Source organism: Myotis nattereri (genome assembly GCF_964212035.1).
Source record: "Myotis nattereri genome assembly, chromosome: 12".
NCBI classification, from domain to species: Eukaryota; Metazoa; Chordata; class Mammalia; order Chiroptera; family Vespertilionidae; genus Myotis; species Myotis nattereri.
In genome coordinates, this window is record NC_138087.1 from 43,577,124 (window position 1) to 43,604,449 (window position 27,326).

Consider the following 27,326-nt stretch of genomic DNA (forward strand, 5'->3'; position numbering starts at 1 on the left):
GATCAGTTCGACCAGGGGGCGGGGCCAGCCAGCCAACTGCCCACGGCCCCTCCCCCAGCTGGCCCCGCCTATGACCGCCCCCCCCACCCCCATGGGGTGGGCTGGCCAGACCCCATCCATGCACGAATTTGTGCACTGGGCCTCTAGTAGTGGGATAACAGTGTATTCCAGACAAGCAAGAATGGAGAAGGGTGCATTTGTAAGGACAGAACAGAGCCTTGTGTGTCTGAACAGGCTGTGGATCACATATGCACCACCCTTTGTGCTTCAATTATTGTACCAGCAGTAAATGTTCTTGCGAGAGAGTTCCTTTATTGGGTACAGAATGATTTTTGCATTGCAGCTGCTGAATAGCAAATTCTAACACACAAAATACTTCCTCTTGTGTCAGCATGACACATAGCTGACCCCTGGTGGTAGCAGGCACTACCTTCAAGCACCAAAAGGGTTAAGTTCTGTTTGAATCACAGCAATTCACTTATGGTCCAACATAGTAAAATCCACTAATCATGTATAGCTGGCTAGTGAACACTTAAAATGTGGCTATTTCTGAGATGTGCTGCAAGTATAAAATAATGCCAGATTTCACACTTAGTTTTAAAAAGGAATGTAAACTGTCTCAATAATCTTGCATACTCATTATAACTTGAAATATTTAGATAGATTTACTGGGTTATGAAATATATTATTAACTTCACCTGTTTTTATTTACCTTTATATGTGGCTTCTAGAAATCTTAAAATAACACATGTGGCTTGCATTATATTTCTATTAACCCAGTTGGTCCATACAGCAAAATCATAAAAACCCAATTCTGAGCAAAAAACAATTGTGAAATGACATCATAAACCATTATATGAACTTTTAAAACATATAGAGCAATACAATGTTTGTATTGTTTAGGGCAGTAATTTTCAACTGGTATGCTGCAAGAATTTTAAAACATACAAAACCTATTTAGGCAGGGACACTGACCTTTTTTTCCTTAGATTGTCAAATATAAAAATGACAACAGCCAACACAATAGCTGTCTGGTGTGAATGAATCAAAATTATATCTTTTTTTGTCAGATCAACAAAGAATGTGTATTTTGGCATGCTGCAGAATTTTAGTAATTGTTTATGTGTGTCATGAGATTAAAGGTTGAAAAATCACTGGTTTAGAAGTATATGAGCATATAGTTAATATAAGAAGGTATGATTAGAGTAACAAATTAATGTTATCTCTGGAGAGAATGTGCTCTATATATGATTTGAGGGCAGTTTCAACTGCATATGTAATGTTTCTTTTAAAAAATACAAAATTTTTTGAAGTTAATATATCAAAATGTCAAGGTTTAACAGCTAGGTGTTGAAATATTTTTTATTCAAAGGAGAAAATGAGTTAGAAACCAGATTAATATCTTGCCCCTTCAAAAATATGGTCCCAACTTACCTCTTACTCCCAACAAAAAATTCCACCTAGCAACCAAACAACTTCTCACCAATTGCATAAGACACTTTCTCACCTTAATATTTAGAGCACCTACACACCCATAAAAACTCAGTTTAAATGATCACCTTTATCTATGAAGTCTTTTCTAAATATCCCAGGCAAAGCTTGAACTAATTTCTCAGTGCTTTCACTACTTCATTCATACCTCTGTTATAGTTCATATTTCAAGTTCTTCATTTTGCTTCTTTCATTTAATACAGGGGTCAGCAACTATGACCCGCAGGCCAGTCATGCCCTTTCATTTATGTATTGTGTATGGCTGCATTCCCAAGACGACAGAGCGGAGTAGTCCCCGCACATCACATTGCCTGCAAAGGTTAAAATATTTACTAGCTGGCCCTTTGTTTCATCTTTTATTATTGTAACATTTAAAACTAATGTCCTCAACATAAATAATTTTCCACATGCACAAGTACATCTGTAGCAAGCTTCTCCAAATTTGAATCACAGGAGTCAAGATATGCATGTGATTTTTCTTGACTATCAAGTTGCCTCCATAAAATTTTACTAATTTATTCCATCAGCAACATGTTTCCTCACACTGTCAGAAATAGTTATGTAACTTCTAAATCTTTGCAGTGAAATGAATGAAAAATGACATCCTAGTGTGATTTTTACATTTGCATTTTCTTATGAGATTGAGCATCTTGTATTTCTTTCCTGTGAATTGTCTCCTTACACTATTTTTCTATATTAGTCTTGAATTGTTATTACTGTAGATTTGTAAGCACATGAATTCTTTTTTTAAAAAAAAACCTTTATTGTTGGAAGTGCCACAGATATTCCCTCCCACCCCCTTGGCCTCTTCCAGCCTGAATTTTATGAGTTTGAAATCTCAGATTTCTATGTCTTTGGACTAAGAGGGCTTTCAGGATGAGATAAATCTATTTTTAGTCTCTATGCTACTCTTATATTTTGGCAGTTAAATTTCCTCCATTTTCTCTTTTAAAATGCTTTCTTTCACCTAAAAGAATCCTTTCATAAATTATACCTCATATTCCTTATTTTAATCTAAGTGGAAAATATTCCTTTAAAAAAATTTTTTTAAATTTTTTATTGATCTCAGAGAGGAAAGGAGAGGGAGAGATAGAAACATCAATGATGAGAAAGAATCACTGATTGGCTGCCTCCTGCACATTCCCCATGGGGGATCTAGCCTGCAACCCAGGCATATGCCCTGAGTGGGAATCGAACCGTGACCTCCTGGTTCATAGGTTCACACTCAACCACTGAGCACACCAGCCAGGCTGGAAAATGTTTCTTTAAAGCTCGGCATATTTTTTCCAAACACCTAACTATATAAAATAAATTCAATATAGTCAATAGTATGCAGGTATCTTCCTAGAGTGTTAGACATATATTGAAAGGTAAAGACCTATCAGAGTTTCCTTCCACAAACAAAATATCACTTCAAATTCTTCTAAAATAGAATGAGTTAATGAAATCAAGATGCTCTATTTTCAGGATTGTCATCCAGCAGTTTATAGGATATACAAGAGTATATGAGTCTAAATGGTTGTGACTTGCCATTTCAATTAGGACTCAAATTTAAGAATCTTTCCTCAGCAACTATAAGCTTTATAGCACTCAAATTTTAACCAAATAATTACTGAAGAGTTCTGTATTAAGCACAATAAAAATAGCATTTCCTTATATAACAAACAGATCAACCTGTGACTTCAAAGCTGCTTGTGCTTGCAGACCCAGGCATTTAAAAATTCTAAACTGGAATGAATTAGACAGACTGATAAGACAAATGTGTTTCCATAGAAAAAAATATTTTAATGATACAAATATTGTTCATTCTATACATACTTAAATAAATTATCTTTTATAAACAGCTGAATTAGAAAGGCCTTTATTGAAATTTCAAAAAGAAGAGAACACAATCGAAAGGCTAGCTGACATAAATTTGGGCTGATCCAGCCAAGTGTAAAGACCTTGAATGCCTGCTGTAACAAACAGGATCCTGGAAATTTCTCTGAGACCCAAACTTGACCAGCATTTGTCTAATCAACCTGAATTTTGAAGGGCTATAATTAGGCCTCTTTTCTGGGATTTTGGGTTTACTTTTTATGGAAGAGTTATGACTCTAATATGGATATGGATTTACTGTGCTTTATTAGCTTGATTTTTTTAAAGGTTTTTGATAGCTCATCTTATCTACTATGAGGAAACGAATTTAAATTAAACATGCAAAACGAATGATACAGGAAGAAGTGTGTAATTTTTCCAATAGTTTGAAGAATAGCAAAAGAGTTTGATAGATATTTTGGCACCCTTCATTTTAAAATTTAGAAATTCCTGTCCACTTTTATAATATTGATTTCTTCCAAGAAAGGGAAATGAGTGGCTAGTTAACAGTTATGGAAAAGAGGCTTTCTATCCTTTGAAACCTTTAAAATTTTGAACCCTGTGAAACGTTTTACCTATTCAAAGAATGTTTAACCTACATTTCAGAAACAAAGATATTATGGATTTTGAGAAATATGTGGCCTTTATGTTTACAGAAGCTATTAAGCTATTGTCTATTATAGTGCAGAGCACTGAATATACACATTGAGAGCACCAACTAGAAACTTTTAAGAATATAATGCCCTTTTAAAGCAACAATGTTTATAAAAGCTCATAAAACTTAAAATATTAAAAAAACTGAGCCCTGCTTGGTGTGGCTCAGTTGGGTGTCATCTTGTGCACCAAATGGTTGCTGGTTTGATTCCAGGTTAGGGCAGCCAACTGATGTTTCATTCTCACATCGATGTTTCTCTCTCTCTCTAAATATCAATAAAAAAATTTTTAAAAACTGCAAATGTAAGAAATTAGATAATTCTAGTAGTTGTAGAATAAGTCATGTAGGACCATTTTTATAATGACCATTTGTTAAAAATAACAAAATAACCTGTACCATTTATTAAAGTAAACAGAGGTAGCCTTTAGAAACTGTAATTTTTAGCTGTTTATTCCAACTTAAGCCATGAGTCTTTGAAACAAGGCATATAAGGAAGATTTCATATCTTATAAAGAATAATTAGAAGCAGACCTCAGTGTTGCCCAACATTCCATGGGTAAATAGGCCAAGATCCCTCCCAAGAAAGAAAAGTTCTAAACCAGGTAGTCTCACTGGTGAATTCTACTGAACATTTAAAAAATAGCCGAAACCGGTTTGGCTCAGTGGATAGAGCGTCGGCTTGCGGACTGAAGGGTCCCAGGTTCGATTCCGGTCAAGGCCATGTACCTGGGTTGCGGGCACATCCCCAGTGGGAGATGTGCAGGAGGCAGCTGATCGATGTTCCTGTCTCATCGATGTTTCTAACTCTCTATCTCTCTCCCTTCCTCTCTGTAAGAAATCAATAAAATATATTTAAAAAAAAAATAATAATAAACACCAATTCTTCTCAAACTCTCCCCAAAATACTGAAGGGCAGGGAACACTTCCTAATTCATTCTGTGAGGCCCAGCATTATTCCCATACCAAAGTCAGATAAAGGCATCACAAGAAAAAAATTCACAAAAGAAAAAAACCATCAATATCACTTATACATATAGATGTAAAAATACTCAAAAAAATTTAGCAAATAGAATCCAAGAATATATAAAAAGAATTATTCACCATGACCAAATGGGATTTATCTCAGTAATACAAGGGTGTTTCATCATAAGGAAAAGTCAATCAATGTAATATAGCACATTAATAGAAGAAAAAATATCCACAATAATTTCATTTGACAAAGAAAAGGCATTGACAAAACGCAGCACCTTTCATGACATAAACCCTCAAGACGTAGGAATACAGGATAACTCAATATGATCAAGAGCATTTATGAAAACTCACAGCTAACATCACACTCAATGGTGAAAGACTAAAGCTTTCCCTTGATCTAGAACAAAGTAAGGAGCCTCCTTCACCTCTATTCAAGAATAGAGGCAAAAGCCATTCTTCTAATGGAAAAGGAAGAAATTAAAAACTATCTCTATTCACAGATGACATATCCTATATGTAGAAAATCACAAAGAATCCACAAGAAAGCTACTAGAGCTAATAAATAACCAAAATTGCAAGGTTTAGCACAAAAATCAGTTGGGTTTCCGTACATCAGAAAATGGAATTTACAATAGCATCTAAAAGAACAAAGAACTCAATACTTAGAAATAAATTTAACCAAGGAGGTGAAAGACTGAAAATTATAAAACATTGCTGCATGATATTAAAGAACATCTAAATAATGAAAAGATGTCGTCTTGTATTCATGGATAAAAAGCTTTAACATTGTCAAGCTATTTTACTATCCAAAACAGTCTACATAACCCCTAACAAAATTCCAACAGCTTTTTCCACAGAAATGGAAAAGCTAATTCTAAAAATCATATGGAATTGCAAGGGGCCCCAAGTTGCCAAATCAAACTTGAAAAAGAATAAATTGAAGGACTCATTTCCTGACTTCAAAACTTACAAAACTAAATAAATTAAAATAGTATGGTTCTGGCATAAGGGCATATAGACAAATGGAATAGAGAGCCGGGAAATAAACCCTTGCATATACAGTCAATTGATTTTCAACAACAGTGCCAAGACACTTAAATGGGAAAAGGACAGTCTTTTTAACAAAGGGTGCTGGGAAACTGGATAGCCTCATTCATTCATTATTAATCCTTACCCAAGGATTTTTTTTCCACTGAGTTTTACAGAGTGGAAGGGAGGGAGAAAAACATTGATGTGAGAGAGATACATCACATGCCCCAACTGGGGGCCAGGGATGGAACCTGCAACCCAGGTATATGCCCTTGACCAGGAATCTAACCCAAGACCTTTGGTGCGCAGGCTAACAATCAAACCACTAAGCCACACTGACCAGGGCTAAATAGTCATTAAAAGAATGAAGTTAAAAAAATAAACAATAAAAATAAATAAATAAACCTCAACAACAAAAGTATGAAGTTAGACCTTACCTTATACCATACACAAAAATTAACTCAAAATGAATCAAAGACCTAAACTTAAGAACTATAACTCTTATGAGAAAATACTTGGGAAAATCTTCATAACATTGGATTTGGCAATGAATTAGATGTGACATGAAAGGCAACAAAAGAAAAAAATATATCAACTGGACTTAACAAAATTTTTAAATTTTGCACATCAAGGTACATTATCAAAAAAGTGAAAAAACCTACAGCATGGGAGAAGGTATTTACATATAATTTATCTAACAAGGAATTATTACATGTGAAAAAAGGGTCAAAGACCACTAAATCTCATCTATGATAACTAATCTTCAATCCAGACATAATCCTATCTAATAAAAGAGAAACATGGTCATTGGCGTACAACCGCTACCCTTCCCATTTGGCTAATCAGCGAGATATGCAAATTAACTGCCAGCCAAGATGGCGGCCAGCAGCCAGGCAGCTCGAAACTAACATGAGGCTTGCTTGCTTCAGTGACGGAGGACTCCAACGTTCCCCGCCTGCCTTGCCGGCCTCTGAGCCTGCAGTTTCAAACATTGTAACAAATATAGACGCTAAACAAAACCCCAGAAACCAGCTTTCAGGCAGCTGGGATCTCAGAGCTGGAGTTGACACAGAGTTTCGATTACAGAACCGAAACAAACCAGATACCTGCTTTCAGGAGCGGAGGCCTAAGAGCTGGAGCCTCAGAGCTAAAGCTGGCCCAGAATAAAAAAAAAAAAGAAAAAAAGAAGCAGTTGGGAGCTTCAGTCCCAGCCTGAAAACAGCCCTCAGCCCCTCACCCAGACTGGCCAGGCACCCCAGTGGGGACCCCCACCCTGAAGGGTGTATGACCAGCTGCAAACAGCCATCATCCCCTCATCCAGGCTGGCCATGCACCCCAGTGGGGACCCCCACCCTGATCCAGGACACCCTTCAGGGCAAACCAGCCAGCCCCCACCCATGCACCAGGCCTCTATTCTATATAGTAAAAGGGTAATATGCCTCCCAGCACTGGGATCAGCGGAGCTGAGAGGCCTCCCGGCACCAGGATCAGTGTGACAGGGGGCAGCGTCCAAAACCCCTGATCGCCCTGCAGCTGTGTGTGTGACAGGGTGCGGCGCCCCAACCCTCCGGCCCCCACGGGCCCTGCTCTGTGTGTGACGGGGTAGAGCCATAACCTCCCCATCGGCCCTGCCCTGAGTGTGACAGTGGCGGCGCCCCAACCCCCTGATCCGCCCTGCTCTGTGTGTGTCGGGGGGCGGTGCCCCAACCCCCCTGATGGGCCCTGCTCTGTGAGTGACAGTGGGGAGCTCCTCAACCCCCTGATCAGCCCTGCTCTGTGTGTGACAGGGGGCGGAGCCCCAACCCCCCTGATGGGCCCTGCTCTGTGCATGAGAGGGGGCAGCGCCCCAACCCCCTGATCCGCCCTGCTCTGTGTGTGACAGGGGGCGGTGCCCAACTCCCCTATTGGCCCTACTCTGTGCGTGACAGGGGGGAGCTCCTCAACCCCCTGATCGGCCCTGCTCTGTGCGTGAGGGGGAGCTCCCCAACCCCCTCATCAACCCTGCTCTGTGTGTGACAGGGTACGGAGCTCCAAACCCCCAGATGGGCCCTGCTCTGTGCATGACAGGGGGCAGCGCCCCAACCCCCTGATCTGCCCTGCTCTGTGCGTGAGGGGGTGGCGCCGCAACTTCCCTATTGACCCTGCCTTGAGTGTCAACCCCTCAATTGGCCCTACCCTGAGCATGACTAGAGGTGGCATCGCAACCTCCAGATCCGCCCTGCTCTGTGCATGACAGGGGGCGGCGCCCCAACTCCCCAATCGGCCCTGCTCTGAGCCCGACCAGGGGCTGCACCTAGGGATTGGGCCTGCCCTCTGCCACCCGGGAGCAGGCCTAAGCCAGCAGGTCGTTATCTCCTGAGGGGTCCCAGACTGCGAGAGGGCACAGGCCGGGCTGAGGGACCCTCCCCCCCCAACCCCCCAGTGCACAAATTTTTGTGCACCGGGCCTCTAGTAAAACATATCACCGAAATCTTCCTAAATGATATCTACAGGGCACAACCAAAAAAGAGCAATGAATTATTACTTATATTACTCCTGAATCTTATACATTAGATATCTGGAAACACAGAAATAAGCAATGGTCTTTTTTTGTTGTTTTTACATCTAATAACATAATAATAATAAATCCAATTATGCTTCCAACATTACTCACTTACTGAGCTATTTCTGGGTCTCCCACCTAGAACACTTTACATCTGATGAAGAAATATTTATAGAATTGAAAATCAGTAGTCATAAATGTCATCAACAATGGAATAAAAATAAAGTTTTGTTTTTTTTTAAATGTCTTTTTCTTTTTTTTAAAATATATTTTATTGATTTTTTTACAGAGAGAAAGGGCGAGAGATAGAGAGTTAGAAACATTGATGAGAGAGAAACATCGATGAGCTGCCTCCTGCACATCTCCCACTGGGGATATGCCTGCAGCCCAGGTACATGCCCTTGACCGGAATCGAACCTGGGACCCTTCAGTCCGCAGGCCGACGCTCTATCCACTGAGCCAAACCAGTTTCGGCAAAAATAAAGTTTTAAGTGATATAGGAATCATAAGTATAAAATAAATCTATAATCACTTCAACTGTCTGTTCAAAAGGTAATTATAGCACAGAATATAAAAAAACTAGAGGCCCAGGGCACGGATTCGTGCACCAGTGGGGTCCCCTGGCCGGCAATCAGGACCGTGTGAGGTTGGCTGTGGGAGCACACTGACCACAAGGGGGCAGCTTCTATGTTGAGTGTCTGCCTGCTGGTGGTCAGTGCATATCATAGCAACCAGTTGACTGGTCATTCGGTTGACTGGTGGTAATGGTCGCTTAGGCTTTTATATATATAGATTACTAGTGATAAGCAGAATACAGTGGGTGATTTTTATGATACTTAATCAGCTAAACACAATCTACATAGCAAACAGACATTCAGGTATTCAAACAGGTAGATTAGCAGCCATTACACAGATGAAAACTTAGAAACTCTCCTTTTATAGAAAGCAGCAATATTGTTACTGTCATATTTCTAGTTGCAAGGTTTATGGACAAAATTTTAAGTGATGAAAGCAGCTAATACATGTAGAATATTAAATATTAAAAAATTTGAGATTCACCCAGCCCCCCACACTAGTGGTATGCCAGAAAAAGGGGAATGCCTGCCCTAACTGGTTTGGCTCAGTGGATAGAGCATCAGCCTGCGGACTGAAAGGTCCCAGGTTCGATTCCAGTCAAGGGCATGTACCTTGGTTGCGAACACATCCCCAGTAGGAGGTGTGCAGGAGGCAGCTGATTGATGTTTCTCTCCCATCGATGTTTCTAATTCTCTATCCCTCTCCCTTCCTCTCTGTCAAAAATCAATAAAATATTTTTTTTAAAAAGGGGAGGAATGCTTTTTTTTCTGTTTGTCAATATTATTTACTTCAGTTTCTACTGTTCCTGTACATACAGTGTCTGCCATTCAATAAAAAAATTATGAAACATGCAAAGAAGCAAAAAATGTAACCCACTGTTGTGAGAAGAAGCCTTCAACAGAGCTGACCCACAAATAGCACATATGTTAGGATTATCAGACAGGGATTTTAAAATAACCATTAAAAATGTTAAAGAATCAAGTGGAAAAGGCAGATCACATGTACAAATAGGAAATTTCAGCACAGAGAAAATACACACACACACGACAAAATATATCAGTGGTTCCCAACCTTTTTTGGCCATGCCCCACCTAAGTATCTCTAAAATCCTGATGCTCCCCGCAGTGACATATAATTCTGATTCAAAAAGTAAACTCCTATTCACGTGGAGGAAGCCTAAAAGGCCACTAACTTGGTCTAAAACAAGCTTCCAAAGAACATGGCATCCATGAAAGAGAAAAATAAAAGAATGAAAGGATAGTTGAAGTACTAGTACTGAGGAAGAAAGCACTAATAAATTGTTTAAAAACAAAAATAATATGAAGTGATATAAAAAAATAGCAAAGTGTCAAAACATAATAGAGAACTGAATGCATAAATAGGTCACGACATATATTTATATACTGTCTATGAGGCCCCTAGAACCATAAGAAATGCAAAAAATTCACTGTTAATAACTCATTCTCAAATTGGCCCCCTTAAAAATCAAATTGCCCCCCGTGGGATGTGTGCCCCACATTGGGAACCACCAAAATATATGTATATACTGAAGTGCTAGAATGTTTTTTCTTAATGTATCAGAAATAAGTCTTTCAGTGAGGTTTATCAACAGACTGGCATAATAAAGAATCAGTCAAGTTCAAGTAAGGTCAATATAAATTATACAAAGTAATATACAAAAAGAGTTAGGGGGCAGTATGGAAAAAGGGCCATACCAAACCTGACAATGTCACAGTTTAATGTACCTGGAGTCCCAGAAGAGAAAGAAATAGAGAAAAGGGGAGGAGAAATACATGAAGAGACAAGAGCAAAGAATGTTTGATTTGGTGATATATATCCAAACCTCCAGAAGCAAAGCAAACCCCAAGCAGGATAAACAAAGAAACCCACATCTGGCCCTAACCAGTTTGGCTCGTAGATAGAGCGTCGGCCTGCGGACTCAAGGGTCCCAGGTTCGATTCTGGTCAAGGGCATGTACCTCGGTTGCAGGCACATACCCAGTGGGGAGTGTGCAGGAGGCAGCTGATGGATGTTTCTCTCTCATCAATGTTTCTGACTCTCTCTATCCCTCTCCCTTCCTCTCTGTAAAAAAAAAATCAATAAAATATATTAAAAAAAAAAAAAAAAGAAACCCACATCTAGGCACCTTATATTCAAACTGCTGACAAAGTTGGGGGGGGGGGGTGAAGGGATGGGGAATAATGCTTAATGAGTACAGGATTTATTTGGGGTTGATGAAAATGTAGAACTAGAGAGATGTGAAGGAGGCACATTGTGAATGTACTTAATGCCACTGAATTATTGAGTTCAAAACAGTTACTTCTGTTATATGCATCTCTCTTAATTTTTTTAAATGAGGAGAAAAAAGACATGAATATATAATTCTCAAAACAAAAAAAGATACAAAATGGCCCTTACACATATGCAGATGATAACTTCACTCACAAGAGAAATACAAAATAGAATTATGCCAATATACAATTCCCCACCCATTAGACTGGCAAAAATTTGAATACTAATATGTTGACAAACAGGCACTTCCATAAATTGCTAGTAGGAAGGCAAAACCCTTAAAGGGTACGTGGCAATAACTGTGGCAGACAGATACTAAAGTGGCCCCCACTTCCTGGTGTTCACTCCTTTTTATAATCCCCTCCCTTTGAAAGTGTACAGGACATAGAATTGCTTCTAACCAACTTATATCACTCCTGTGATTTTAAAAAATATATATTTTATTGATTTTTGACAGAGAGGAAGGGAGAGGGATAGACAGAAACATCGATGAGAGAGAAACATCGATCAGCTGCCTCCTGCACACCTACTGGGATGTGCCCGCAACCAAGGTACATGCCCTTAGCTGGAATCGAACCTGGGACCCTTCAGTCCGCAGGCCGACGCTGTATCCACTGAACCAAACTGGTTAGGGCAACTCCTGTGATTTTTTTATGTTACATTATGAAAGACTCCATTTAGAGCCTACCTGTTCTAGATTTTTCTTGCTAACTTGATAAAGTGGCCATTTGTGAAAAACCCACAAGATACAGAACTGCGAGGCCTCTAGGAGCAGAGACAAGTTTTTATTATTTTCAGAGGACATGTATTCTAGATCTCATCATGAAGAAACATCAATGTCAAACAGGAAAATTCAATAAAATAATTTCCTCGTATTCTTCAAAAATGTCAATGTCATAAACTCAGGCAAAAGGCCAAGGAACTGTTCCAGATTAAAGACTAGAACATTAGACAAGAGAAGGCCATGTGGCACTGAAGCAAGATGCTATCTATACTACTGGTTTTGAAGTTGGAGGAAGGGAACCAAGGGACTCAAGGAAAGCAGCTCAGCCTAGCTAAAACCTTGATTTTAGTCCAGAAAAACTGATTTGAGATTTCTGATCTCTAGAGCTCTAAGAGAATAAAATGTATGTTCTAGACCAGGGGTGGGCAAACTTTTTGACTCGAGGGCCACAATGGGTTCTTAAACTGGACCAGAGGGCCGGAACAAAAGCATGGATGGAGTGTTTGTGTGAACTAATATAAATTCAAAGTAAACATCATTACATAAAAGGGTACGGTCTTTTTTTTTTTTTAGTTTTATTCATTTCAAACGGGCCGGATCCGGCCCGCGGGCCATAGTTTGCCCACGGCTGTTCTAGACAGACAAACAAACAAACAAACAAACAAACAAGGAAACAAAAGATTAAGATGTTATAATCAAATGTACTACAATATCCTAAATTGGATTCTAGACTGGACAGAAAAGTGAGTGTTATAAAGGACATTATCAGGATGATTTATGAAACTTGAATATAGGCTATAAATTAGAAAACAGTATTCATAGTTATTTTTCCTTAATATGATAATTGCACTGTGTTTATATTAACACATTGTATGCGGGAAACGTATTTATACGTTTTACGTATTTATATGTTCTACCAGTGTAGTAGAGCGCGGGACACGTATTAATACGTTTTTTATAGACTAGCAGTAGAATGCGGGTAACGTATAAATAGGTAAACTAAAGTTATCGTAATTTTACTGAACGTTGCCATTTGCGCAAAAAATTAGCAAAAATGGCCCACGCCACCTGTTAGCGTGCGATAAAAACTACCCGCAAACAATGTGTTAAGAGAATATAAGAGAATATCATTGTCCTTAAGAACATACATATAAAGTAGGGAGAGTAGGAGGCAGGAAAGTAGAAAAAAGAAATAATAAAGCAAATGTAAAATGTTAAGAATTTATGAATATAGGTAGAGTATATGAGAGCTCTCTGTACAAATTCATACATCACATCTGTAATTCTAAAGTTATCCTATCTAATAAAAGAGAAATATGGTAATTGGCGTACGACCGCTGCCCTTCCCATTGGCTAATCAGGGCGATATGCAAATCAACTGCCAGCCGGCAGCCAGGCAGCTTAAACTGAACATGAGGTTTGCTTGCTTCAGTGACGGAGGACTCCAACGTTCCCCGCCTGCCTTGCCGGCCTCTGAGCCTGCAGTTTGAACATTGTAACAAATATAGAATCTAAACAAAACCCCAGAAACCTGCTTTCAGCGAGCCGGGATCTCAGAGCTGGAGTTGATACAGAGTTTCGATTACAGAACCGAAACAAACCAGATACCTACTTTCAGCAGCTGAGGCCTCAGAGCTGGAGCCAAGCCTCAGAGCTAAAGCTGGCCCAGAATAAAAAAAAGAAAAAAAAGAAAAAAGGAGTGGTTGGGAGCTTCAGTCCCAGCCTGAAAACAGCCTTCAGCGCCTCACCCAGACTGGCCAGGCACCCCAGTGGGGACCCCCACCCTGAAGGGTGTGTGACCAGCTGCAAACAGCCATCATCCTCTCACCCAGGTTGGCCAGGAACCCCAGTGGGGACCCCCACCCTGATCCAGGACACCCTTCAGGGCAAACCAGCCAACCCCACCCATGCACCAGGCCTCTATTCTATATAGTAAAAGGGTAATATGCCTCCCAGCACCAGGATCAGCGTGACGGGGGGCAGCGCCCAAACCCCCTGATCGCCCTGCGGATCTGTGTGTGACAGGGGGCGGGGCCACAACCTCCCTATCGGCCCTGCTCTGTTCCGGACAGGGGAAAGCGCCACAACCCCCTGATGGGCTCTGCTCTGTGCGTGACAGGGGGGAGCTCCCCAACCCCCTGATCGGCCCTGCTCTGTGCGTGACAGGGGGCGGTGCCCAACCCCCCAATCGGCCCTACCCTGAGTGTGACTGAGGGTGGCATCACAACCTCCCGATCCGCCCTGCTCTGTGCATGACAGGGGGCGGCGCCCCAATTCCCCAATCGGCCTTGCTCTGAGCCCGACCAGGGGCTGCACCTAGGGATTAGGCCTGCCCTCTGCCACCCGGGAGCAGGCCTAAGCCAGCAGGTTGTTATCTCCTGAGGGGTCCCAGACTGCGAGAGGGCACAGGCCGGGCTGAGGGACCCCTCCCCGCCCTCCCGAGTGCACAAATTTTTGTGCACCAGGCCTCTAGTCCTATATAATAAAAGGGTAATATGCAAATCGACCGAACAGCAGAATGACTGGTCGCTATTAAGCACACTGATCACCAGGGGGCAGACGCTCAATGCAGGAGCTGCCCCTGGTGGTCACTGTGCTCCCACAGGGGGAGCACCGCTCAGACACAAGCTGGGCTACAGCTGGCAAGCACAGAGGTGGTGGCGGGAGCCTCTCCTGCCTCTGCAGCAGCGTTAAAGATACTAAGGATGTCCAAGTGCAGCTTAGGCATGCTCCAGCAAAGGGACAGCACCGCCCCCCCCCCCCCCCCCCCCGCCGCCCCAGTGCATTGATGTCGTGCAACCTGGGCCTCTAGTTTCAAAATAAAAACTTCCTTTAAAAGAGAGAAAGAAGGCACACACACACACACTGAAATTTCTTAAAGATGTCAATCACTGAAGAAGGGAAGGAGATCAGGAAAAGGAACCTATCTATGAAAAACTGAATTCCATCCAGTGGTTCTCCTTATATAATCTCTACATCAGGAGTTTCTAACCTGATATCCAGAGACCCAAGGGGTCTATGGAAAGAATTCACTGAATCTATGATGGGAATAGGAAAAAAATTACACTTTAATTTCATTAACCTTTAACTGATACTTTTCAATTATAAACGCAGGCAACAAATAGTAGTTTCTATTGTTATCAACAATAGAAATCACGTTTTCACTTCATATTAGTTACTGAAATTCTCAAAATAACATATGCACTGTTCAGTATTTTCAAAATACAGTAATTCTTACTGCTAGATTTTAATGCAATACATGAGAAAGAGCAGCTTTTTAAGTTTTTGATAACTGTATTTCAAAATAACTGGTTTCTTGGGAATCCTATGTATTCTATCTTATACATTTATATATGTTATTCTCATAGGCTTCAGACTGTTCAAGGTTTCAACATAAAAAAGTAAAGAATCTGCTGTAAGGTATCAATCCCTCATTTGCTTACAAGGATGTCATAATGAGGAAAATTAAAACAGTTTGCAGCTTTCTGCTCTGCCATAAAGCAAATGATAAAGACAGCATTGATAATGAACATTCAATCTAACCCTCTCATTATTTAATTTCCAATATGTGCTAAAGCAAAATTTTTTCACGTTAACTGCAACCTCACATAAAGCATCCAAGAACAAATATACCACCACACACCCACACATGAAAAAAATACAGGCACAAGTAACTATAAAAATGAATCAAGACTGTGAAATGCCTCATAGAAAAACTCAGTGCTTACATATCTTAAAGAAATTGGTTAAAAACAAGATACTATTTACCATCTCTCTTTTGGAAAATTTTTTAAAATTTCTTTAATGATTGGCTGGTAGCAGGCATCCCTTTCTGCTTTTCCACTTTCACACCAGTCTCTCACAAACTGTTTCAATGTGGATTTTAACTTATCCATGTCAAATGTAGATGCTGGCATAATCTTCCCATTCCCCTGTTTAAAAAAGAGAAATCAATTAGTTTCTGAGAAAAGCAATCAATCTTGAATATAGTTAAATAGACATGCTACTAAGAGGCTATATAGATGGTTTAGTGGATAAATCACTGGCCTCTCACCTCAGCAGGGTTTGAGTGCAGCTTGAGATCCTAAATGAAAAGTTTGGTGGTCTCACTTCTACCCTCAATAGATTATGGTCCATTAATCATGAAACCACCATATAATTAAGCAGTCTTTACTCGGGAGAGGACCAGCATTGCTATGGAGATCAAACATTCTCTCTCTAAGAAAGAAAAGAAAGTCCTTCCAGGTCATTGATGGGGCAGCATGGAGAGGCTCACAGTGGAGTGGCCCAACTGTATCTATCCTGTGGATAAAAAAGAGGACTTCAGTTTCTATTACTGCCAGTCCCTTCTGCTTTATAAGTGAAAATCATTTCTTAAAAGATGACTTGCCCTGGCCAGTATGGCTGTTAGCTAGAGCATTATCCTGTGCACCAAAGGGTCATGGGTTTGATCAGGGCACATGCCCATATTGTGGGTTCAATCCCTGGTTGGGGCACATGCAGGAAGCAGCTAATTGATGTTTCTCTCTCTCTCTCTCCCCGCCTTCCCCTTTCTTTAGAAACAATGAAAATCATATCCTTGGGTGAGGGTTGAAAATAAAATAAAATAAACAAAAGATGACTATCAATAGATACAAGATACTGGGAACAATGAGTTTAGCAAGGGAAAGTAATTTTACATAACTACTAAAGTAGTTTATAAAAATTTAAGTCACTACTCTATATGCCAGAACACCGTGAAAGTGTATCAAAATGCCAAGAATTATCTTAGTATTTAAAGAAAAAAGTCAGTTAACAAATCCAGTTTTTGGCATACTGTTCTATTAAGCCTAATCAAATGACTGAGTATACAAGTGGAAACATTCTCTAAGTAGAGCAAATGACCAATACAAAATTATAAAAATGAAATCCAGAAAGATAAAGACCTCAAAATATTGAGATTAAACTCTAAAATAAAAACAAATAGAACAAATTTCACATACATTTTCTCCATATTCTTTATTTTCAAACATATGTATGCAATCATTCACAATGGTCAGTAGTATTTCTTGATTATGATCAATGCATTTCCGGATCTTGTCCAAGTGGAGAAGAAACTGAGGAAGGAGTTTCTGTTGATTAGCTGGAAGTGATCGAAACTGTCTTTCTGTTCGGTTCACTCGCTCATGCATACTGGTGCTAAAACATAAAAGGTGTTTTTTAAATTGGCAAAAAAAATTCTCAGCAGAGGCCAATCTTACTTTAAGGTTGTCTTTCTGTACAATTATTCCCTTATAATCTACATAATAAAAGCCTAAGCGACCTTTATGGTGGAATGATTGGTCGCTATGACACGCACTGACCACCGGGGGCAGGTGCTCAATGCAGGAGCTGCCCCCCTGGTGGTCAGTGTGCTCATACTGGGGGAGCGCCGCTCAGCCAGAAGCCAGGCTCTCCCGCCTCCACAGCAGTGCTAAGGAAGGAGCAGCGAGCAGGCAGGTGGTAAGGAGCAAGGGGTCCGGGACTGAGAGAGGGCATAGGCCGGGCTGAGGGATTCCCCCTGCCATGCACGAATTTCGTGCAGGCCTTTAGTGTTGAATAATGTACTGTCACAATCTTTTGGTTCCCTAAAGCAGTGGTCACCAACTGGTGGTCTGTGGACTATTGGTGGTCTGTGAGGTCCGAAAGGTTGGCAACCACTGGTTTAAGGATACCTTTGGAGAAGCAGTTGCCAACCAGTGGTCCGCGGACCACTGGTGGTCCATGAGGTCTGAAAGGTTGACAACTGCTGCCCTAAAGGATATCCACTTAGAAAGTCTTAATATGTTTTTACCTTAGTACAAATTCTCTAAGCAGCCAAACAAAAGACAAACTGTTTATAACCAGTAAAAGTTATAAACACCAATGAGAAGAGGGGGACAAAATATTACAGAAAATTCGTGTACAATAAGTTTATTGTTATGATTTCAATTTTCAAACTTGAAATTTTCAGCAAAAGTAGCTGAATGCCCTAGAAACCTCCATCAAGTTAACAGAATGCTGCTCTGAAATTGCTTTAGGATAAAAACGTGTTTTGAAATAAACTAAGAGCTGACCAAGTTGAATTTTTCAAAATATCATAAAAGATACTAGAGGCCCGGTGCACAAATTCATGCACTGTGTGTGTGTGTGTGTGTGTGTGTGTGTGTGTGTGTTGTGTGTTGTAGGGGGGAGGGCTGGATCTCTCAGCCCAGCCTGTGCCCTCTTGCAGTCCGGGACCCCTCACTTCTTACCGCCCGCCTGAAGCGGAGGCGGGAAAGGCTCTCCACTACCGCCGCTGTGTGTGCTCGCCAGCTGTGAGCCTGGCTTCTGGCTGAGCGGTGCTCCCTCTGTGGGAGTGCACTGACCACCAAGGGGCAGCTCCTGCATTGAGCATCTGGTGGTCAGTGTGCGTCATAGAGACCAGTCGTTTCGCGGTTCAATAGATTTGCATATTAGGGCTTTATTATATAGGATTATGTATCACAAAAGTAGTAAACAAATTAAAAATTGAAATTCCATAGCATCTTACATGACAATATTCACACTTTGCATTCTTAAAGTTTCCAAAGAACTATGTCCTGGCAGGTGTGCCTCAGTGGCTAAAGTACAATCTCAAAGAGTCAAGGGTTCCATTCCTAGTCAGGTCACATTCCAGGGTTTCAGGCTCTGGTTGGAGCATGTGCATGAGGCAACCCATCAACGTTTCTCTCCCCATCTCTCTCCCTCTTTCCCCCTCCCCTCTCCCCCTTCTTCTCTTTCTAGAATCAATGAAAAACATATTCTCAGGTGAGGATTAAAAGTTTCACGTTGGGAACTACCTATTTATAAAATCTGAAAAGAACATCATGCCCTAGATGGTCTGGATCAATGGCTAGCGAGTTGGCCTGCGGACTGAATTCCGGTCAAGGGCACATGCCCAGGTTGTGGGCTTAATCTCCGATGGGAGCGTGCAGGAGGCAATCAATCAGTGATTCTCTCTCATCATTGATTTTTCTATCTGTCTCTCCCTCTCCCTTCCTCTCTGAAATTAATAAAAATATATTTAGAAAAAAAATGAAAAAAACATCATTTTTAAAAGTTAAATGCTATACTCACAGTAAAATGCAATTTTACTTCAATCAGATGGGCAAAATTTAAAAGCCTATCTGAAATGTTGGTAAATAGTGGAATAATTAGATATTTATATACTGATCGATAGTGGGTACATAAATTAGTACAACTACTTTGGAAAATAATTTAGCATTACCTAGTAAAGCTTAATATGCACATTCCACATGACCTAGCAATTATACTCCTAGACACATACTCAAGAAATTCCTGCAGATGGTCACCATGAAACATGAAAAAGCTTTATCAGAGCACTGTTAGATTTAACAAACTAAAAATCTGGAAACAACCTAAAGGTCCATCACCAGTAGAGTGAACAAACAAAGTACAGTATAGTCACACAAGGAAATGCAGTTAAATTAATAAATTATGGCTATATACAATATGGATAAAACTCAGGAATGTAAATATTTGCTTAAAAATCAAGTTGTAGAAAAATACTTAATGTATAATTTCATTTTATGTAAAAATAAACAATATATTGTAGGAACTGGACATATGTAGAAAAACTACAAGGAAAGCAAGGAAACAAAAATTCAATAAAGTGACGTGCTTTGAGGGGATAGGGATAGGATATTATTCCTTTTTAAAACTGGGTGGTAGATTCATGGTGTTCACTGCACCATTTTTTTAACATTTTACATATAAAAACAAATAAACGTGTATGTTTCTTTATTTACTCAATATTAAAAAATACATTTTTATTTGGTTGCCTGGATTTCTCTATTCATCCAAACAACTCATTTTTACCTTATGCCAAATTACTCTGTAGTTTCTGAACAGTAATATTTAAAGAAGTTCTGAAGAAGCTTCTTATAAAACTTGAGTAAAAACCTAGACATGTTTCTGGGAGCTCGGGTGTGGTGGTATTCAGGGGTTAGAGGCGATGTGAAAAGATCAAATTGACAGTGATTGGTTGTACTGATGTCTGCTCTTTTGCTTCATCCCTCTCCAGACAGTATAATAGTGAGCTCTGGAATCAAATAGATCTGGACTGAAATCCAGCTAATGTCCCCTATTTACTATGTGGCCCTTGGCAAGTTACTTCCATTCTCTGTCCTCCACTGTCTCATATATAAAAACATGAACAACAGTGGTGACGATGAGTACAGAAACTATCATCCATTGAGATTTAGTAAATTCTGGCCACTAAACCAAGTCATTAAGTGCTTAAATATAGTAGGCATATCTAATTAATAAAACTATTATGTTGACAATGAAAATATGGAAAATGCAGAAAAGTGAAAGTATTCTTTTAATTAAAAGTATAAATCCCTCTTTTAGAGGCAACCACTTCTAACTTGTTGGCATATTTCTGTTTTGTTGTTTAAGACAAAGTCATTTAGCACCTTTCTCATGAAAATGTGGTAGGTAGACAAAACAGCAGATCATCTGGAAGTGGTTAGGAATGGAGAATCTCAGGCCCTACACCAGACCTACTGAAATGTGATCTGCCTTTTGACAAGATCTCCAAATTATCCATATGAATATTCAAGTTCTAGAAGCATTTGTAAGTCTTTATCCTTATTAGAGGAATTTTCCCAGGTCAGAAAAAGGTTCTCAAATGACTATATGGCAAATGACTGCAATGATAGTTCATCGTTTCACCTTATGCAACCAAAATTTACTTAGCTATTTCCCAAACACTGGACATCTAGATACTTTCGCTTGCCCATATGATAAATTTTTGTGTTCAAATCTGTCTATAGTGTAGAAAAAAAAAATCACCACAAATTCCCCAAAGAATGACCAAGTCAGAAAGGATAGTACTTTTAAGTCTCTTGATACAAAGTGATTTTCAGAAAGATTGTACCAATTTATATTTCCAGCAGTAGAGTATGACACTAACGGAACTATTTAAGGAGACCATGCATGGTATGTTGCAGAGTTGCAAGTTTACAATTTACCGTCAAGAGATTAAGTAGTCTTTTAGTACTTCATTTCTAGTATTCCTGGACACTGGGTGCCCCACAATCATCCTCTCACTATACCTCAAAAATCAACATATCCAAAATGAATTTAGCACGTCCCACCAAAAAAACTTGTACTTTTTCCTACGTGGCTGATATCAATGAGTGGCATACCATACTCAAGTCAGAAACTATAAGTCATCCTAAAATGCCTCTTCTCATAGCCCACACAATCAATTAAGCACAAGATCCTTTTGATTCTACTTCATAAAACTATCTGAAAATTATACCCCTCTCCAATGCTTTAGCTCAGGCCCTCATTATGTTTCCCAATGATTACTGAGAGGCCTGCTACCTAGGAATGCTGTTCCCAACCTAACCTCCCCATCAGATGAATTCTTCTAAAATACAAGTCTCACCTTTGTCACTATTTAACCTCCATATGTCACCACATGTAAAAAACAATCAATAAATGTTCAGTGAGGCAATCTCGGTGCCACTTTTTGTTCTCTATGGAGACTACTTATTTCCATGATAGCAGGGGAGCTGAAGTAAGTTATGGATTGGTCAGAAAAACCTAACATCTTTGCTGTCAATTCCTGTTACAGAAGTGATGTAAGTACACAGCGTGGGATGAGCTGTAACATATCCCTTAACCCTTGGTTACTTACTGGTATGCCAAGCTATCCCTAACAGACATCCACAGTGACTCTCTTGAAGTGAGGTTTTACCAAAGTCGAGAAGAGTCCAATCCTTACTGTACTATTATAACTGGGGATAGCTTCACTATTCTGGAAATGCTTATGAGGAAGAGAGTGAAGAAATAAAATGGAGTCACTATATAGTCAAGCTATGAAATTACTAAAATCAATTAGGTTGAGGTCTGAGGAAATTATTTTATTGTTGTTTTAATCAGCCTGGAACTTAAAATTTTGAATTTTCCAGTTCTGCAGTAATGCCTGGATATGCATGATCACTCAATGACAGACTCTTGTATCAAGACCACCTGACATCCATAATCCAGAATGCCTGACACACCCAGGACCAATCCTAGTGCAGAGAATACAGGACCGATTATTCTCAAAAATGCACATTTTACTATAAGAACTCTTAACTTTTTTTTTTCTTCAAAACACACCTGAGTTAAAAAAAAAAACCCTGAGTTTTTGCCTCAGGTGTTTCCAGCTTGTAAATCCTAGGACACTTGAATATCATTTATTTTTAGCCAGAGCCTCCAGGCTCTTTTTTGAGTGTGTTGGACAACTCTTTGAGTGTGTGTTAAGACAGGGGTGGCAAAACATGCTTCCCCACCCCTGGCTACTTGGTCTGTTTTTGTAAAAAGGGTTTTACTGGATCATAGCCACGCCCACTTATTCACCTACCGGGGCAGAGTTGAATAGTTGTAACAGAGACCACTTAGTCCCAAGAGCTTAAAATATTCATCACCTAGCCTTTTAATAAAAAAGTCTGCCTACCTTACTTTAAAGCAAGCATGTCAAACTCGTGGCCCACGGGCCTCATGTGGCACACAACTAATATTTTTGTGGCCCAGCCAATATAACAGTATGTAAGAAGCGTTTTAATAAAAATTTTGTAACTTAATTTTTACAATATCCTGTTATACATAATTATTAACGAACTACAACGTTCGCTAATGACTGATTACTATAATCGTGTTGCATTTATTTCCCTTAGGCGCCATCCGCACAGGCGCACCATTTCTCTCCACTAATACTAGCAGTGAATATTTTAGCAGCCGATTGCCATGTCATTAGTCTTGGACTGACTTGTTTGGTGTGCACTACAGGAAATATTTCACTTTCAGAGAAAAAGAAAAATAGGTTCATTTGCATTACGCTTATTAATTTGTGCAGTAATTCAGTGTCTGGTAAGTTAATGTTCAAGAAAAATATTAATTTTTATTGAAATGTTCTATTATTTTATGTTAACGATGACTCATTTATTTCAGCCCTTTGTATTCAGCATTTCTCTATCGAAATAAACCTATGTTTCTATGAAAATAGAAGCATTTGGGGTTTTTTGTGGCCCACAGAAACTTAAACCTTATTTATTTGGTCCGTGTTAGCCTCTGAGTTTGACATGCTTGCTTTGAAGGAATGTTTTATAACCTTCAGACTCTCCTTGGTTCTGAACTCAATCAGCATAATAAGGCCACATCTTTTGGCAGCTAAGGGGAGAAAGTAGTCAGCAGCTGACTTCTGTAAGGGTATCTCTACCTCCAGCTCTCTCTAGAAGGCTGGTCTAGGCAGTGACCCTAACTCTGACTCAGTGGCCTTTGATCAGGGTGGGTTTATGCTGGGTGTGAGCCGAAGGCCAAGGTCAATGACCCATCCCTCTGAACCTGTTGAACTCTAGAATTCCACACAGGAAAGCATACCTTTCAGAAGGCAAGTCTGCCTCAATCCATTTAAAATATGTATTACCCAAGGTTAAAATTGTCTTACTAGTATCACTGCTTATAAGGGTAAAATTTTAGTAAATGATTTTGGATTTCAAGCCAGACGCTACCACAATTTGGTTGTGTAACCCTAGGCAAGTTACTCATCTCTTCATATGCCTATCCCCTCACCTGTAAAAATGAGCTCTACATCTCAGTTCTAAAAAATAAATCTCACCTAACCGCTGTTTCCAAGAGTTGGCCAATTCTGACAAGATCTTTGATCGTTCAATTGTAATATTTTCCATGTAACTAGGTATCTTCTTCATAACTAGAGTAGTATTTTAAGGCTAACAACATTTGTTTTGCTATGCATTACAATGCTATAGTCATTTTTAGAGAATGTCATCTAAGTAAAATCTGTAGGAAGTACAACATTGGAAGCCACTGGAAAGAGAAAACATTAATAAAAAGACATTTCTTGCCCTATGACTTTCATCTAAATCTCATATATATTAAAAGGCATTTAGCAGTAAAACCAAACTCTGGCTACTGAGACTGAGGAAATGCATTTTTAATTTTATTAAGTTTTAATTAGTTTAAGTTTTAATTTAGCCAGATGTAATTAGCGGCCAACGTATTAAACAGCGCAACTCTAGAAAACCATAAAATGTTGGAATGTAACAATCCAGTGTTTTCTGCTACACGATGCTTTCTGTAACGCTAATCCTTTCAGTGATATTTTAAGAAGTATATTTTTAATCATATACTTTTCAGTCTAAAGATATAAAGTGTTTCATCAGAGAGTACATACAAATAAAAAGGATTGTTTTTAAAAAATGAAGTTTTCCTCAATCCCACATTAAACTGGCAAAGGAGAGGGATGAGAGTATAGAAAACTGTATCACAACTACTAGAACATGCACACAATTGCTCTTTTTTATATTGCCACACTTGGCTCCTAGATTCAGGTCAAAGTCCCTCTGCCCCCACAACAAAAAGGTCCATCTGATACCTAATTATAATATCATTTCTAAATTAGTCCTAACATTTTAGAACTGGGTGCACACACACATTTTAATTATGTCCATTATATTCCCAAGACATTTCCCAATATTCTTTCTAGATTTTTTAATAGTAAAATGCACAGAACTTTTCTGCATCTACCACTCTTAGCTATCTAATGTCAGCTGCTTCTCCTGCCACAATAATTACATCAAATTCAATCCTCTGGTTATCTGCCTTCCTTCCTCTGTTCATGCTAAATAAAATCCCCATACTACTAACTTCCTTTTGGGCTCTTTAATTAATGCAATTCATGGTTCCTATCCTTATGTTTAGTTAGTGAATTATGTCATCAAGATCTTTGAACTTCAGCCCTGGCCGGTTTGGCTCAGTGGATGGGGCTTCGGCCTGCGGACTGAAGGGTCCCAGGTTCATTCTGGCCAAGGGCACATGCCTGGGTTTCGGGCTTGATCCCCAGTAGGGGCATGCAGGAGGCAGCCCATCAATGATTCTCTCTCATCTTGATGTTTCTATCTCTTTATCCCTCTCCCTTCCTCTCTGAAATAAAAAATATATATTTTTTAAAAAGATTTTTGAACTTCAAAAATTCATGTCATAAATGTAATCAGATTCTAAACAACTTTAAGCTTTTATTGAGCGAGTTTCTAAATTCAGAATAATAATGGACTAGTTTACCAACTGTTCACAAATTGACAGACTACTTGGGAATGACATGTATTTCTTTGCTATTATTTCCTATTTGTTAAAAATAGAGCTTCAAAAACCTATGGCAAGCACTGGTGACATAAAAATAAATGAGGCTGTCCCTGCCCTTGGGGAGGTCAGAGTCAAGCAACATAAAAAAAGTTTGTGCCGAAACCGGTTTGGCTCAGTGGATAGAGCGTCGGCCTGCGGACTGAAAGGTCCCAGGTTCGATTCCGGTCAAGGGCATGTACCTGGGTTGCGGGCACACCCCCAGTAGGAGATGTGCAGGAGGCAGCTGATCGATGTTTCTCTCTCATCGATGTTTCTAACTCTCTATCTCTCTCCCTTCCTCTCTGTAAAAAATCAATAAAATATATTAAAAAATAAAAATAAAAAAAGTTTGCATAAAGCACAGCAGAAGCCCATCTAGGGACACCATTTTTCTCACGGGGAAGGTCATGTTTGATTACAACCGCAGACTCAGAATATGTCCCCCAGTGGACTCATCTCTTACACGAATAAAATACTACTTTTCTTTGCCTACAAATCCGGTTGATTTAAGTCCCATTCAGATCTCTAAATTAAAACTTTGTGGCTAAGCTTACTTGAACATCTACCTAGAAGAAAAGTAGAAGTTAGCCAACTATAAAGCCCTACCACCACACCAGGCTCACCCAGAGAATTCGATACATATTTGCAAAATACAAGATCGCAAAGGTGGCTCTCACCGTGCCTTCTCTCCAGCCCCTCCTTAATTAGCAAATGTTAGAACACCCGGACCACCTCCGACCCCATTTCACCCACCAGCTAGCTAGAGACACTGAGCCGCATCACTCATCGCTCCCCACCAACGTGCTCGCACTTCCTCGGCGCCAGGGGGTGGGGTGGGGTGGGGTGGGGTGGGGTGGGAAGCTCAGGCTGTTCTCACAGGAACTGGCCAGTTTGGGGAAACGCGTCCTGCCGCATCCCACGTGGAGGTGAACTTGGGCTCTGCGGGTGTTCAGTTTGGAGACCATCGACAACACAATCATGCCCGGCACTGGACAATCTACCACCACCCTCTTCTGTCTGCAATCGTCACAGCATTTTTCTGATCACCCCCACCGGCCTCAAAGCCAGACCTTGCACGTGGGATGGAAGGCAGGAGAGCCAATCTGATCCTGCGGTCAGAAGACAAGAGCAGCGGACGGGAGAGCAGGGCCGAGAGGGGGTAGGACGGTGCGAGGTGACTCGGGGACCCCGAGGTCAGCTCAGGCGGCCTGGGCCGGGAACCCCGGAGGCGTGGCGGCCGGGGGAGGGGGGAGGGGGGAGGGAGGAGGGCGAGCGCGGGGGCGCAGCGGGCGCTCCGACGGGCCGGGCCGGGGTCCGCCGCGGGCTCCTTACCCGTAGTAGCGGAAGGCATTGATGATCTTCCAGAAGTGCTCGCGCTCGAGCCTCTCCTCCTCCTCCTCCGTGCTGCGCGTGGCTGCCGCCGCCGCCGCCGCCGAGTCCACCGCGACCGAGCCCAAACGCCCGGCGGAGAACTGCACTTCCACCTCCCCGCTCCCGTCGCGGCCCCCGCCCCCGCCCCCGCCGTCCTCCCGCAGCCGAGAGGCGGGCGGCGAGAGGCGCCGCCGTCGCTGCATCGCTGCCGCGGCCCTCAGCCTGGCTCGCTTGCGTCTCGCCGCGAAGGAAAGCGTGGTGGCGGCTGTTCGGCCTTCCTGTCGTCACGCCCCCTGCTCGCGGTGCGCCCCGCCTCCGCCGGCCTCCGGCCTCCAGCCTCCAGCCGCGCGGGATGCTCCGCCGGGTCTTCACGGCTCCCAGACCCAGCGCGCAAGACCAGGCGAGGGACGACGGCGAGCCGCGGCCGCCTGCGCTCATTGGCTGCCGACCTTGGGCGACGGCGCGTGACGCCACGACGACACGCACAGTGGGCGGGGCAGAGGGCCGGGTGGGAGGAGCGATGGAGGAATTCCCCGGTGGTGCTGGCCTGACACCTGCCAGCGGCCTCGTGGGTGGAGTTCAAGAGCCTGCAACTGCTGGATCGTGGAACAGGCAAGAAGCTAAAGGACAGCGGAGGGAAA

The 27,326-nt window shown here is 41.1% G+C and overlaps 1 protein-coding gene across 1 annotated transcript in view; it reads right to left on the reverse strand.

The window, feature by feature from the left end:
* Nucleotides 1-26,903, reverse strand: part of CARNMT1 (carnosine N-methyltransferase 1) — a 46,748-nt gene extending 19,845 nt beyond the window's left edge. Inside the window, exons 1-3 of the mRNA XM_081103059.1 lie at nt 26,647-26,903; nt 17,121-17,316; nt 15,907-16,070 (exon numbers count right to left, since the gene is read on the reverse strand). Of these exons, the coding sequence (XP_080959185.1) occupies nt 15,907-16,070; nt 17,121-17,316; nt 26,647-26,888 (602 nt within the window). The 5' untranslated portion in view covers nt 26,889-26,903. The remainder of the gene's footprint in view (nt 1-15,906; nt 16,071-17,120; nt 17,317-26,646) is intronic.
* Between the last annotated feature and the right edge of the window lie 423 nt (nt 26,904-27,326).